Source organism: Erythrolamprus reginae, chromosome 2, assembly GCF_031021105.1.
Source record: "Erythrolamprus reginae isolate rEryReg1 chromosome 2, rEryReg1.hap1, whole genome shotgun sequence".
Classification (NCBI taxonomy): domain Eukaryota; kingdom Metazoa; phylum Chordata; class Lepidosauria; order Squamata; family Dipsadidae; genus Erythrolamprus; species Erythrolamprus reginae.
Window position 1 is genome coordinate 8,006,420 of NC_091951.1, and position 16,016 is coordinate 8,022,435.

The 16,016-nt window shown below is 42.7% G+C and overlaps 1 protein-coding gene across 2 annotated transcripts in view; it reads right to left on the bottom strand.

Annotated features, from left to right (window-relative positions):
- LOC139159673 (zinc finger and SCAN domain-containing protein 31-like) overlaps positions 1-16,016 on the bottom strand; it is a 34,243-nt gene that overhangs the window by 5,929 nt on the left and 12,298 nt on the right. For both annotated transcript variants that reach the window (XM_070736995.1, XM_070736996.1), the window contains exons 3-5: positions 13,732-13,819; positions 10,466-10,548; positions 9,311-9,422 (exon numbers count right to left, since the gene is read on the bottom strand). In XM_070736995.1, coding sequence (XP_070593096.1) covers positions 9,311-9,422; positions 10,466-10,548; positions 13,732-13,819 — 283 coding nt within the window. The remainder of the gene's footprint in view (positions 1-9,310; positions 9,423-10,465; positions 10,549-13,731; positions 13,820-16,016) is intronic.

Sequence of the window (16,016 nt, forward strand, 5' to 3'; positions counted from 1 at the left end):
TATAAGGCTAGGGGGGGAAAATATCTCAGTTCCCCCATGCCTGACGGCAGAGGTGGGTTTTAAGGAGCTTACGAAAGGCAAGGAGGGTGGGGGAAATTCTAATATCTGGGGGGAGTTAGTTCCAGAGGGCCGGGGCCGCCACAGAGAAGGCTTTTCCCCTGGGTCCCGCCAAACGACATTGTTTCGTCGACGGGACCCGGAGAAGGCCCATTCTGTGGGACCTAATCGGACGCTGGGATTCGTGCGGCAGAAGGCGGTCCCGGGGATATTCTGGTCCGATGCCATGATGGGATTTATAGGTTATAACCAACACTTGTGACCGGAAACTGATCGGCAAACAATGCAGACTGTGGAGTGTTGGTGTAACATGGGCATACCTATGGAAGCCCATGATTGCTCTCACAGCTGCATTCTGCACGATCTGAAATTTCCGAACACTCTTCAAAGGTAGCCCCATGTAGAGAGCATTACAGTAGTTGAGCCTCGAGGTGATGAGGGCATGATTGACTGTGAGCAGTGAGTCCTGGTCCAAATAGGGCTGCAACTGGTGCACCAGGCGAACCTGAGCAAACGCTCCCCTTACCACAGCTGAAAGATGCTTCTCTAACTTCAGATCATGCAGAATGCAGCTGCGAGAGCAATCATGGGCTTTCCCAAATATGCCCATGTCACACCAACACTCCGCAGTCTGCATTGGTTGCCGTTCAGTTTCCGGTCACAATTCAAAGTGTTGGTTATGACCTATAGAGCCCTTCATGGCACCGGACCAGATTACCTCAGGGACCACCTTCTGCTGCACGAATCCTAGCGACCAGTTAGGTCCCACAGAGTGGGTCTTCTCCGGGTCTCGTCAACTAAACAATGTCGCTTGGCGGGGCCCAAGGGAAGAGCCTTCTCTATGGTGGCCCCGGCCCTCTGGAACCAACTCCCCCCAGAGATTAGAACACTTAAACAACAGAATATAACTCTAAGTAAATCAAACTTCTCTGAAATCAAATTATTCACTTAGTAAGCAACATTAATTGACAAAATTTTACTGAACAGTTTCCCCTCGTACTTCAAGAAATAAGATTGTGTGTGTTTCTGCACACAATGGTTCAATGAGAATATTTCATTCATTCAAATCTAGGATGTGTTATTTGAGTGTTCCCTTTATTTTTTTTGAGCAGTATATATAATCACATCTACTCATATAAATCACATATACGTATATAAACAGAGCTATAGTAGTCTCCCTTCCCTTTCATTATCAGCAAAAATATTACATACATACATACATATACATATGCATAGCTAGAGGTATAACAAGCAGGAAGAGGCAGATTATGATCCCCTTATATAGAGCGCTGGTGAGACCACATTTGGAAGACTGTGTTCGGTTCTGGAAACCTCACCTACAAAAAGATATTGACAAAATTGAACGGGTCCAAAGACGGGCTACAGAATGGTGGAAGGTCTTAAGCATAAAACGTATCAGGAAAGACTTCATGGACTCAATCTGTATAGTCTGGAGGACAGAAGGAAAAGGGGGGACATGATCAAAACATTTAGATATGTTAAAGGGTTAAATAAGGTTCAGGAGGGAAGTGTTTTTAATAGGAAAGTGAACACAAGAACAAGGGGACACAATCTGAAGTGAGTTGGGGGAAAGATCAAAAGCAATGTGAGAAAATATTATTTTACTGAAAGAGTAGTAGATCCTTGGAATAAACGTCCAGCAGACGTGGTTGGTAAATCCACAGTAACTGAATTTAAACATACCTGGGATAAACATATATCCATCCTAAGATAAAATACAGGAAATAGTATAAGGGCAGACTAGATGGACCATAAGGTCTTTTTCTGCCGTCAGTCTTCTATGTTTCTATATATATATATAAAAGTAACAAATAAGCAAAAAAAGGCAAACCTTACTACAATTCTGAAATAGGTGAAAAAATAAATGGTAAATGAATGATAAAGATATGGCTAGATTAATGGATGAAAGAATAAATAAATGATACAATTAAGATTAGATTAAATTATTTTGGAAACCACTGCACAGACAAACACATAATCTTATTTCTTGAAGTACGAGGGAAAACTATTCAGTAAACTTTTCTGGTTTCTATCAGTATTATTTTGCTGACAGGAAGGTGATATCAAAATATGAGTGATCAGCAAAATTGTTTAAAGAAATTGTGACCGGAGAACTGTCCATCCTTCCAGAATAATTTTGAGAAAACCACATGTTCTTCTTGAACTTCCTTGAAGCTGATGTGGTTCTGTGCCAGGGTTACTATCATGTTGAAAAGTTTCCTTCTGTTTCTTCCAGTCAGAAAACTGGATAATTGCAACATCATCTTTCGGCTGTGGCGAGGGGGGCGTTTGCCCAGGTTCGCCTGGTGCACCAGTTGCGGCCCTATTTGGACAGGGAGTCATTGCTCACAGTCACTCATTCCTTTATCACCTCGAGGTTCAATTACTGCAACGCTCTCTACATGGGGCTACCTTTGAAAAGTGTTTGGAAACTTCAGATCGTGCAGAATGCGGCCGCGAGAGCTATCGTGGGGCTTCCTAGATTCACCCACGTTTCTGCAACACTCCGCGGCCTGCACTGGCTGCCAATCGGTTTCCGGTCACAATTCAAAGTGTTGGTCATGACCTTTAAAGCCCTACATAGAAACATAGAAACATAGAAGTCTGACGGCAGAAAAAGACCCCATGGTCCATCTAGTCTGCCCTCATACTATTTTCTGTATTTTATCTTAGGATGGATCTATGTTTATCCCAGGCATGTTTAAATTCAGTTACTGTGGATTTATCTACCACGTCTGCTGGAAGTTTGTTCCAAGGATCTACTACTCTTTCAGTAAAATAATATTTTCTCATGTTGCTTTTGATCTTACCCCCAACTCACTTCAGATTGTGTCCCCTTGTTCTTGTGTTCACTTTGCTATTAAAAACACTTCCCTCCTGGACCTTATTTAACCCTTTAATATATTTAAATGTTTCGATCATGTCCCCCCTTTTCCTTCTGTCCTCCAGACTATACAGATTGAGTTGTAGCCCGTCTTTGGACCCGTTCAATTTTGTCAATATCTTTTTGTAGGTGAGGTCTCCAGAACTGAACACAGTATTCCAAATGTGGTCTCACCAGCACTCTATATAGCGGGATTATAATCTCCCTCTTCCTGCTTGTTATTCCTCTAGCTATGCAGCCAAGCATCCTACTTGCTTTCCCTACCGCCTGACTGCACTGTTCACCCATTTTCAGAAATCACTACCCCTAAATCCTTTTCTTTTGAAGTATTTGCTAACACAGAACTGCCAATACAATACTCAGATTGAGGATTCCTTTTCCCCAAGTGCATTATTTTACATTTGGAAACATTAAATTGCAGTTTCCATTGCTTTGACCATTTATCTAGTAAAGCTAAATCATTTACCATATTACAGACGCCCCCAGGAATATCAACCCTATTGCACACTTTAGAGTCATCGGCAAATAGGCAAACCTTCCCTACCAAACCTTTCCCTATGTCACTCACTACATGGCATTGGGCCAGAATACATCCAGAACCGTCTTCTACCGCATGAATCCCAGCGGCCGATAAGGTCCCACAGAGTTGGCCTTCTCCGGGTTCCGTCGACCAAACAATGTTGTTTGGCGGGCCCCAGGGGAAGAGCCTTCTCTGTGGCGGCCCCGGCCCTCTGGAACCAACTCCCCACAGAGATTAGAACGGGCCCCACCCTCCTTGTTTTTCGCAAATTACTTAAGACCCACCTTTGTCGCCAGGCATGGGGGAGTTAAGTTATCCTTTTCCCCTAGGCTATTACAAGTTATGCATGGTATGTTTGTGTTTATGTTTGGTTTTTTATAATAAGGGTTTTTTAGTTGTTTTTATTAATTGGATTATCCATGTTGTTTTACCACTGTTGTTAGCCGCCCCGATTCTGCGGAGAGGCGCGGCATACAAATCCAATAAATAAATAAATAAATAAATAAATAAATAAATAAATAATAATAATCAGGAATTTCTTGGAAATAACTGACAGGCTGATAGTTTTTAACCATAGATTTATGTTAGTACATGGTACATGGTTATTTGGGATTGCCATGTTAAACTGCCTATTGTAGTTTCTTGCATTTAAGTAGTACCATATATACTCGAGTATTAGACGACCCGAGTATAAGCCGAGGCACCAATTTTTGCCACACAAAAACCCCCTGGGAAAACTTATTGACCCGAGTATAAGCCGAGGTTAGAAAATGCAGTGGCTACTGGTAACTTATAAAAATGGAAACCAATAAAATTACATTAATTGAGACATCAGTAGATTAAATGTTTTAGAATATTTATTTCAAAAATAGTAAACAAATATTTATTTCAAAGAGGGTAAATAAAAGCAATCTGGTAAAGAGGTACCTCATCTTACGAACGCCTCTTCTAACGAACTTTTCAAGATACGATTTTTTTGCCTCTTCTTCCGAACTATTTTCACCTTACGAACCCAAGCAGCTGCTGCTGGGATGCAGGGGTTTCTTTTCCCCCCTTTTTTGAAGAAAGAAAAGGGAGGGGCGGCTTGGAGGGGGAAAGGCTGCATTTTAAAAATTAGGAGAACAGCCTGCTTGCAAAGGCACTGAAAGGGTGTCTTTTCAAGAAAGAAAAGGGAGGGGCGGCTTGGAGGAAGAAAGATTTTTCAGAGAACAAGGTGCTTGCAAAGGCACTGAAAGGGTGTCTTTTGAAGAAAGAAAAGGGAGGGGCAGCTTGGAAGAGGAAAGATTTTGCAGAGAACAACGTGCTTGCAAAGGCACTGAAACGGTGTCTTTTGAAGAAAGAAAAGGGAGGGGCACCCCCTTGCCTTTCTTCCTTCCCACTCACCCTTTAGCCTAGCCTTGCTTCTTCCACCCGCCCCCTTTCGCTGCTCCTCCCTGCCCTCTTTTCGCCTCCCTTCTAAAGTTTGGGATTTTCCTGAAGGATTTGCACGCATTATTTGCTTTTACATTGATTCCTATGGGAAACATTGTTTCATCTTACGAACTTTTCGCCTTACGAACCTCCTCCTGGAACCAATTAAGTTCGTATCATGAGGTACCACTGTATTTACAATAAATTAAATAAAATTAAATAAATTAAAAAGTAAAAAAAGTAGTTCAATCAGCAACCAAGCTAAAACCTAGGAGTTAAAATCCTTCAAAACAGGATTCCTCCTCCTCATCTGTTTCTCCAAATGGAGCTTCAGCATTAGCTGCGGTGAGGTAATCAGCATAGACATTGTCATCATTGAGCTAACAGTCATCACCATCACTGCCATCATTCTCAAACAAAGCACTGTCTTCACTGCCATCCATGGCATTACTAATGCCACATTTTTTGAAAGCGCGTTGCACCATGTCCTCTGGAATGTCTTCCCATGCATCACGGACCCATTTTGCTATTAGTTCTATGTCGGGCGTCTTCAGATTTCCGACTATTGTCAGATGGGCTTGACCAGATGACATCCATTCATGCCACATCTTCCTAACACGGTCTTTGAAAGGTTTATTTAAGGAAATATCTAGGGGCTGCAATACAGATGTAAGCCCACCTGGAATAACGGCCAAAGTAACTTGAGAAGACTTTGCCAGTTTTTTTAATGTCATCAGACGTGTGGGCTCTGAACATATCCCAAACAAGCAATGATGGTTTTTTCTTTAAGGCTGCTCCTGGCCGTCCGTTCCAAACCTGTTCCAGCCATTTTTTTAGAAACATAGAAACATAGAAGACTGACGGCAGAAAAAGACCTCATGGTCCATCTAGTCTGCCCTTATACTATTTCCTGTATTTTATCTTAGGATGGATCTATGTTTATCCCAGGCATATTTAAATTCAGTTACTGTGGATTTACCAACCACGTCTGCTGGAAGTTTGTTCCAAGGATCTACTACTCTTTCAGTGAAATAATATTTCCTCACGTTGCTTTTGATCTTTCCCCCAACTACCGTATATACTCGAGTATAAGCCGACCCGAGTATAAGCCGAGGCACCAATTTTTGCCACAAAAACTGGGAAAACGTATTGACCTGAGTATAAGCCGAGGTTAGAAAATGCAGTGGCTACTGGTAACTTATAAAATTACATTAATTGAGACATGTTTTAGAATATTTATTTTAAAGAAAACCAGTAAATTAGCTCTGTAAATTTAAAAGAGGGTAAACAAATTAACAATATTAACAATAAATTAAAAAGTAAAAAAAGTAGCTCGATCAGGAACAAAGCTAAAACCTAAGAGTTAAAATCCTTCAAAACTGGATTCCTTCTCATCATTAATTGGATTTACATTATTGTTCTGTTTTTATATATGCTGTGAGCCACCCTGAGTCCTTGGAGAGGGATTGCATACAAATCCAATTAAATAAATAAACAAACAAACAAACAAATAAATAAGTGTATCCAAAGAAGAGCTTCAGCATTAGCTGCTGTGAGGTTATCAGCATAGAAAACCAAATAGATAGATAGATAGACAGACAGACAGACAGACAGACAGACAGAAAAATAGATAGATAGATAGATAGATAGAAATAGATACAGATAGATAGATAGATAGATACAGATAGATATAGATAGAAAGATAGATAGACAGATAGATAGACAGACAGATAGAAAAATAGATAGATAGATAGATAGATAGAAATAGATACAGATAGATAGATAGATAGAAAAATAGTTAGATAGAAAAATAGATAGATAGAAAGATAGACAGATAGAAAAAGAATTCCTGTCTAGCTCTGCCTCATAACACATTATTAGATCCTATCCAAGCAAGGACAGCAACTACCACAAAATTCCAATGCAGAGAGAGCAAGGAATAGTTACTCACCATTGCTTTTTTCCCCTCTCGGTTGGAGCAAATGGCTGCCTCTGCTTGAGCTAGGGAGAGGAACTATGGCGTGGGAGAGGGGACAAAAGCTGGTGCCTCCTCGCTCTGGCTCAAGCAATGGCGCCCTCGTGTGGTGACTTTGTCAATGACCCGAGTATAAGCCGAGGCTGTGTTTTTCAGCCCATTTTTTGGGCTGAAAAACTCGGCTTATACTCGAGTATATACGGTAACTTCAGATTGTGTCCCCTTGTTCTTGTGTTCACTTTCCTATTAAAAACACTTCCCTCCTGAACCTTATTTAACTCTTTAACATATTTAAATGTTTCGATCATGTCCCCCCTTTTCCTTCTGTCCTCCAGACTATACAGATTGAGTCCATGAAGTCTTTCCTGATACGTTTTATGCTTAAGACCTTCCACCATTCTTGTATCCCGTCTTTGGACCCGTTCAATTTTGTCAATATCTTTTTGTAGGTGAGATCTCCAGAACTGAACACAGTATTCCAAATGTGGTCTCACCAGCGCTCTATATAAGGGGATCACAATCTCTCTCTTCCTGCTTGTTATACCTCTAGCTATGCAGCCAAGCATCCTACTTGCTTTCCCTACCGCCTGACTGCACTGTTCACCCATTTTGAGAACAGACCCTTGTGGCACACCGCTTGTAAACTGTCTCTGCTCAGAATACTCGCCATTAACAATAACTCTCTGATGTCTATGCTTCAGCCAGCTTGAAATCCACTGAACTATCCAGGGATTAAGTCCAATCTTCACTAATTTATCTATCAGCTCTTTATGTGGAACCGTATCAAAGGCTTTGCTGAAGTCCAGGTAGGCAATATCCACGGCACCACCTTGATCCAACACCTTTGTGACATAGTCAAAGAAATCAATGAGATTAGTCTGACATGATTTGCCTTCAGTAAAGCCATGCTGATTCAGACACAAATCATGCCTTAGTTGTCCCTACCAGTTTGATCGTGCGATCTCTGCCCTTTTTGCTCACTTGCAAAGAATGGATGTGTTGCCTCTAGCTCCTGCAGGCATCCGCGGGGAAACCAAAGCAGCACCCTTGGTGGGTTATAACATGCGTGCGTGTTGCCAACGCTTCTCTCCCTCTCCCCCTCACACTAAAGTTCCTCTGGAATAGAGATTTTAGACTACGGTACCCTTCTCCTCATTGGCCGCTTTCTTCCCATCACGTGCATCTACCGTAAGTCCATGCTCCCCCCTGGGTCTCATTCTCTTTCAGAGGCAATGAGCACCAATACCTTCGCGTCCCTTCCTATCTCTCTCTGCCTCTCTCTTGTGCGCACTCAGTTCCTTCAGCTTGGATTATATGTACCGGTACTTCCTTCCCCTATTGGCTAAAGGCTTTTGGGCAGCGGGGAAGAAGAGAGAGCCCGTGTCTGTGTGTGCCCTTTCTCTCCCCCCGCCCACCCCACCAGCGTTTCTGTCCCCCGGCTCCAGCTCTAAGAGGAAAGGCAAAGGGCGACGGCGTGCGAGAGGGGAAAAAGGCGATGGGAAGCCGGTGAGGTGGGGGGGGACCCATGAAGCAGGAATCCACTGCCGACCTCACCATCGCCTTTTTCCCCCTCTCGCACGCTGTCAGAGCAGTTGGCTGGCACCTTTGCTGGAGCCGGGGAAGGGAAGGCACCTGCAAGAAGACAGAAGCTCCAGCTCTAAGAGGAAAGGCAAAGGGCGCTCCGAGCGAAGTGGCTGTGGGAAGGGTGGGGCAGTTGCTTCCTCTCCGCGGCTCCAGCAAAGGCGCCAGCCAACTGCCCTCACCGGCTTCCCATCGCCTTTTTCCCCTCTCGCAGTTGGCTGGTGTCTTTGCTAGAGCCGGGGAGAGGAGGCAACTGCCCCACTCTTGCCACAGCCACTTCGCTCGGAGCGCCCTTTGCCGCCGCACTTTGCCCTTTCCCACACCCACCCAAGCCAGCAATGTCTGCCGGGCTCCCGCGGTGCACCCTCTTGTGGTGACCCAGCACCCTCTTGTGGTGACCCGAGTATAAGCCGAGGTCGGGTTTTTCAGCCCATTTTTGGGGCTGAAAAACTTGGCTTATACTCAAGTATATACGGTAATATCACTTTAAGAGTTTTGGCTGGTTCGCCATAAGAGGGCGCCAGTACTCTCTCCTACAATGATGCTGAATTGCTCATTCACCTTTGTCTTTACCTTGAGGGGGGAGTGTGTATTGCTTAGTGCTTGTTATATGCAGTTTATATTGTATTGCTTAGTGCTTGCTATGTGCAGTTTATGGATTGTTTCTGTTTTATGTATATATGTAAATAGTACTTAATCTGCATAACTAAGTCTGTGTCATTATTGGCTATAACACACACACATCCACACTCTTCTTAATCTCTGCTCAGTGTATGTCGAAGGTCTCATAGCCTAGCTATACCGAGACATACCAACAATTTACATTGTTCAATCTGGAACAAAAACACAGAGAGCCTCTTACTGAGACAGGCCAAGATCCTTGAAGTCTCCATCATGACTTCTCCATGCAGGGCTCTTTGGCTGGAATCCAGAAGAGCCCATTCCTCCTTCGTGAAACGGACCCCCACTTCTTCCTGTAGGAGAAAGAACAGTTTTTTATTAACACAGAGACTGAGGGAAAGTTCTCAACTTGTCTCCCCTCAGAACTCTCCCAAGCCAAGATGCATAACAGAGTTAGTTTGTTTGTTTGTTTATTAATTAATTAATTAATTAATTAATTAGATTTGTATGCAGCCCCTCTCCGAAGACTCGGGGTGGCTAACAACAATGGAAAGACAATGAAAACAAATCTAATATTAAAAATAATCTAAAAAACCCCAATTTAAAGAACCACTCATACATACAAGCATACCATGTATAAATTCTATAAGCCTAGGGGGAAGGGAAATTTCAATTCCCCCATGCCTGACGACAGAGGTGGGTTTTAAGGAGCTTGCGAAAGGCAAGGAGGGTGGGGGCAACTCTGATATCTGGGGCAAGCTGGTTCCAGAGGGTCGGGGCCGCCACAGAGAAGGCTCTTCTCCTGGGTCCCACCAAACGACATTGCTTAGTTGATGGGACCCGGAGAAGGCCAACTCTGTGGGACCTGCTTTCTGAGGAATTATTATTATTATTATTATTATTATTATTATTATTATTATTATTATTATTATTATTATGATGTCAATGCAACACAGCAAACGAGATCACTATGCTGGATTTCGTATTTCATCACCAGTCGGGCGCTTCCCAAGCACCTAGGAAGCGGCGAATTATGTTTGCCGACCCCAGTAAAGCGACCTTTTGCAATTGACACATGGAGATTTTGTCAATTCCCATGGTTTTCAAATGTCTGCTGAGATCCTTTGGCACTGCGCCCAGTGTGCCAAGTACCACTAGTCAGCTTCAGTGGCCTGCAGTACAGCACTCTACCTGCTGCGCACCCCACCACCTGTTACCCAGCAGCCAAGGTATAGCTCGATGGCCAATAAGAACACACGGATTTGGTCACATGTCACATTACCCAAAGTGCAATCTCTGTCTACATTCCCGCTAATGCAATCTCTAAAAAAAAAAAAATCTTAATCCAAGCTCAATATCCCTCTAGTCTACCAGCACAGGCGCGTTGTCCTCCTACCTGAGCTGGAAGTAGAATTGTGGATTCTGCACCCCGAGAAAGAAGAGATTTTTCCACAGGGACCGTCGGTCTCATTCTATTCTCTGTGAGTAAGACAAAAAAAAAAAAGCAGCCTTAAAATGCCTCCAGCATTCGGGAGCAAACAAACACTTTTAGCAGGGGAGCACCTTTGAGATCTCTTCAATGCATTCAGAATTCCTCCTCTCCTGTTGTGGTTAGCTCTGCCCCTGCTCCTGCCCCAAGGACTGTGGATGTGGGGGAGACATCCACATGCTGCAGGCCTCTTTTGCCCCCGGTGGAATCTGCTGATGAAGGCTCCTCTGACCAAGAAGACATGAGTGACAGGGAGGAGAGTGGGGCAGACAGCTCAGAAGGAGATCAATTATCTAGCTCCTCCTTGGATTCGGAACAAGAGTTAATGATACAGCCACGCATGCGGAGAACGATGCATAGGCAGCAACAACTGAGAGATTATTATCAAAGAAAATGAGGCCACCTGTGGTTGGGTGGGGCTGTGGTCATTAGTGAGGCTGCTATAAATAGCAGCCTGTGGGTTTGGCCATTGTGGAGGATTATCTGATCGTTGTGTTTCGTGACTGCCTTACTGACTTTGACCTTTTGTGTGCTGATTTTTCCCCGCTTTGAAACTAAACCAGAGCAAAGTGTGTTTCACTTTGTGAAAGAAGAAGGACTGTGAATTGCCTCACAGCTGCAAGATAAGTATAACAGAACTGATAAGGGACTTGTACAAATTATCAGTTTGTTTGGAGCGAGTGCTCTTGGCTATACCAAAAGAGGGCTTAGTTTAAGTGAATTTTCATTATAAAGAACATTGTTTTGAATTTTCAAACGTGTGTGTGTCTGAAATTTGTACCTGTGAATTTTTGGGAGGAGTCTACCAGAGAGCCCGACAGGACACCCTCCCCAGCTAGAATAGCATATGCCCAAAATTGGAAGCTGAAAAAAATTCCAGACGAAAGAGAAAAATTACGTAAGATTTTAGACTGTGTCGAAATGAATAGGCTTACTTTAAAACTTAAAGATAAAGAGGAGTGTGATTACTATAAGATTTGGGGAAAAGTTTTATCATATACTATTATTTATTTATTAAATTTATTAATTTATTAAATTTGTATGCCGCCCCTCTCCGTATACTACTCCGTATACTATTTTATACTATTATACTATATTATACTATTTATTGTATTTTATCTTAGGATGGATATATGTTTAACCCAGGCATGTTTAAATTCAGTTACTGTGGATTTACCGACCACATCTGCTGGAAGTTTGTTCCAAGCTCTACTACTCTTTCAGTAAAATAATATTTTCTCATGTTATTTCTAATCTTTCCCCCAACTAACTTCAGATTGTGTCCCCTTGTTCTTGTGTTCACTTTCCTATTGAAAACACTTCCCTCCTGAACATATTTAAATGTTTCGATCATGTCCCTCCTTTCCCTTCTGTCCTCCAGACTATACAGATTGAGTTCATTAAGTCTTTCCTGATACGTTTTATGCTTAAGACCTTCCACCATTCTTGTAGCCCATTCTTGTAGCTGCCCCGAGTCTAGGGGTGGCATACAAATCTAATAAATTGAATTGAATTGAATTAAAAATAATTGAGAAGTATTTTCTTTTACATACTTTTGAAGAAATACATGATGATTTAATTTTAATCTATTAAAGTTCCAGACGACAAAACAAGGACTGGTGGCAGAATTGGATAAGGAGTCAACACAGAGATGAAAGGATTAAATTAGATATTGAGTTAAGATGTTTAAGAAAAGGATTTAGGGGTAGTGATTTCTGACAGTCTCAAAATGGGTGAACAGTGCAGTCAGGCAGTAGGGAAAGCAAGTAGGATGCTTGGCTGCATAACTAGAGGTATAACAAGCAGGAAGAGGGAGATTGTGATCCCCTTATATAGAGCGCTGGTGAGACCACATTTGGAATACTGTGTTCAGTTCTAGAGACCTCACCTACAAAAAGATATTGACAAAATTGAACGGGTCCAAAGACGGGCTACAAGAATGGTGGAAGGTCTTAAGCATAAAACGTATCAGGAAAGACTTAATGAACACAATCTGTTTAGTCTGGAGGACAGAAGGAAAAGGGGGGGACATGATCGAAACATTTAAATATGTTAAAGGGTTAAATAAGGTCCAGGAGGGAAGTGTTTTTAATAGGAAAGTGAACACAAGAACAAGGGGACACAATTTGAAGTTAGTTGAGGGAAAGATAGAAACATAGAAGACTGACGGCAGAAAAAGACCTCATGGTCCATCTAGTCTGCCCTTACACTATTTCCTGTATTTTATCTTACAATGGATATATGTTTATCCCAGGCATGTTTAAATTCGGTTACTGTGGATCTACCAACCACGTCTGCTGGAAGTTTGTTCCAAGGATCTACTACTCTTTCAGTAAAATAATATTTTCTCATGTTGCCTTTCATCTTTCCCCCAACTAACTTCAGATTGTGTCCCCTTGTTCTTGTGTTCACTTTCCTATTAAAAACACTTCCCTCCTGAACCCTATTTAACCCTTTAACATATTTAAATGTTTCGATCATGTCCCCCCTTTTCCTTCTGTCTTCCAGACTATACAGATTGAGTTCATTAAGTCATGAGAAAATATTATTTTACTGAAAGAGTAGTAGATCCTTGTAACAAACTTCCAGCAGATGTGGTAGATAAATCCACAGTAACTGAATTTAAACATGCCTGGGATAAACATATATCCATTGTAAGATAAAATACAAGAAATAGTAAAAGAGCAGACTAGATGGACCATGAGGTCTTTTTCTGCTGTCAGACTTCTATATTTCTATGTATATTTTATTATAAATAGAAAAAAGGGAATATAAGGGGATGGATTTTATAATATTGTTATTTGTAGATGAAATATATCTCATGTGTGGTTAATTTTAATTAACTTAGCAAAGAAGAGGATAAAAAGTACATATTGAAAGTATTATTAGTGCTTTTTTCTCTCTCCGAATGTTTAACATATCTAAGAAATATGATTAATTATTATTTTAAGCATTGATTCTGTGTTTTTTATTGCTTATGTTGTTTTATTGTATTGTGAAATAAAAATAAAGAAAAATTTTATACCTGGGAAAAAAAAAGAATTCTCCCCCACCACACAAAGCAGTTGAAAATGAAAGTAGCTCAAATAGTGCAAACTCTTAAGGACTTTCATCAAGATTTGTTTATTTATTTATTATTAATTAGATTTCTATTAGATTAGATCCTTCCTTACCTAGTGATGTATCCTCCAGATCCTGAGAATGATATGGTGTATCTCCCTGTATTTTAGAGGGTCCATCAAATGTGTCCATGGAGGGTTCCTGAATGTGAAGTAACAGTAATAGAGAAAAAGTAAAAATTGGTAACTGACCTCTGCCTTAAACTTCATAATACATCCTGGGAAGAAGGCCTGGACTTATGTCTTTCAAAATTGCTAGGAAGAATAATCACCCATCTAATACAGAAATAAAATTTTCTCCTGATGCTACTACTCCCCTGGAAAATTATTTGGAAAGAACAATGGAATAAATTTGCCAAAAAAGGAAGAAAAATATATTCCAATAAAGGAGAATATTTGAAGCTCAGGATTGAAATGGTGCTCTCTGAGCTTAGAAACATAGAAGATTGACGGCAGAAAAAGGCCTCACGATCCATCTAGTCTGCCCTTATAATATTTCTTGTATTTTATCTTAGGATGGATCCATATTTATCCCATATATTTATTGGGGGTGTTTCTTGTATAAACCATTTTAACCCAAGAGCAAAGTACAGTGGTACCTCGGTTCTCGACCACAATTCGTTCCAGAAGTGTGGTCGAGGACCGATTTGGTCGAGTACCGAATTAATTTATCCCATAGGAAATAATGGAAATGGGTTTAATTGGTTTCCAGCCCCTATTTCCTTTATTTCCTATGGGATAAAGATATGAGGTCTAAGCACTCCAAGCTGTAGTAAGGGTGGGGGCAGTTTCGGGGGGGGGGCTCCTTTCCTCAGTGGTTCGTCTTCTTCCTTTTAAGCAGTTACACCAACTTTCTCTTTCCCGGCAGTAGCGACGGCGGCCGCGGCTTTCCTTAGAGCAGCAGCAGCGCCGGGAACGTGAGATGAGAAAGGGAAGCCGTTGACGTTCCCGGCGCTGCTGCTGCTCTAAGGAAAGCCTCTGCTGCCGTCGCTACTCTCGGGAAAGAGAAAGTTGGTGTAACTGCTTAAAGGGAAGACGAACCACTGAGGAAAGGAGCCTCCCCGAAATTGACGGTATTGCAACCGCCCCACCCTTCCTACACCCTTCCACTCCAAGCTGTAGGGAGTGGGGGGGCGGCTGCAATACTGTCAGTTTCGGGGGGGCTCCTTTCCTCAGTGGTTCGTCTTCCCTTTAAGCAGTTACACCAACTTTCTCTTTCCCGAGAGTAGCGACGGCAGCAGAGGCTTTCCTTAGAGCAGCAGCAGTGCCGGGAACGTGAGATGAGAAAGGGAAGCCGCGTCTTGAGTAGTTTACGAAAGACAGGAAAGGTGGGGGCAATTCTAATCTCCGGGGGGAGTTGGTTCCAGAGGGCCGGGGCCACCACAGAGAAGGCTCTTCCCCTGGGCCCCGCCAAACGACGGGACCCGAAGAAGGCCAACTCTGTGGGACCGTATCGGTCGCTGGGATTCGTGCGGTAGCAGGCGGTTCTGGAGGTAGTCTGGTCCAAAGCCACGTAGGGCTTTAAAGGTCATGACCAACACTTTGAATTGTGACCGGAAACTGATCGGCAGCCAATGCAAGCCACGGAGTGTTGAGGAAACATGGGCGAATCTTGGAAGCCCCACGATGGCTCTCGCGGCTGCGTTCTGCACGATCTGAAGTTTCCGAACACTTTTCAAAGGTAGAGCCCCATGTAGAGAGCGTTGCAGTAATCGAACCTCGAGGTGATGAGGGCATGAGTGACTGTGAGCAGTGACTCTCGGTCCAAATAGGGCCGCAACTGGTGCACCAGGCGAACCTGGGCAAACGCCCCCCTTGCCACAGTCGAAAGATGATGTTCCAATGTCAGCTGTGGATCGAGGAGGACACTCAAGTTGCGAACCCTCTCTGAGGGGGTCAGTAGTTCCCCCCCCCAGGGTAATGGACAGACAGATGGAATTGTCCTTGGGAGGCAAGACCCACAGCCACTCCGTCTTGTCTGGGTTGAGTTTGAGTTTGTTGACACCCATCCAGGCCCCAACAGCCTCCAGGCACCAGCACATCACTTCCACTGCTCCTATTCCACTTTATAAAAATTAATTCCCTATTCTTCATCCTGTTTATCTGTTTTTCCAGTGTCACCCAGAAAAAACAATTGCTGCCAACCTGCCTTCCATTGAGGACCTGTATACTGCACGAGTCAAAAAGAAGGCAGGGAAAATATTTACTGACCCCTCACATCCTGGACACAAACTGTTTCAACTCCTACCCTCAAAACGTCGCTACAGAGCACTGCACACCAAGACAACTAGACACAAGAACAGTTTTTTCCCACCACTCTACTAAACAAATAATTCCCT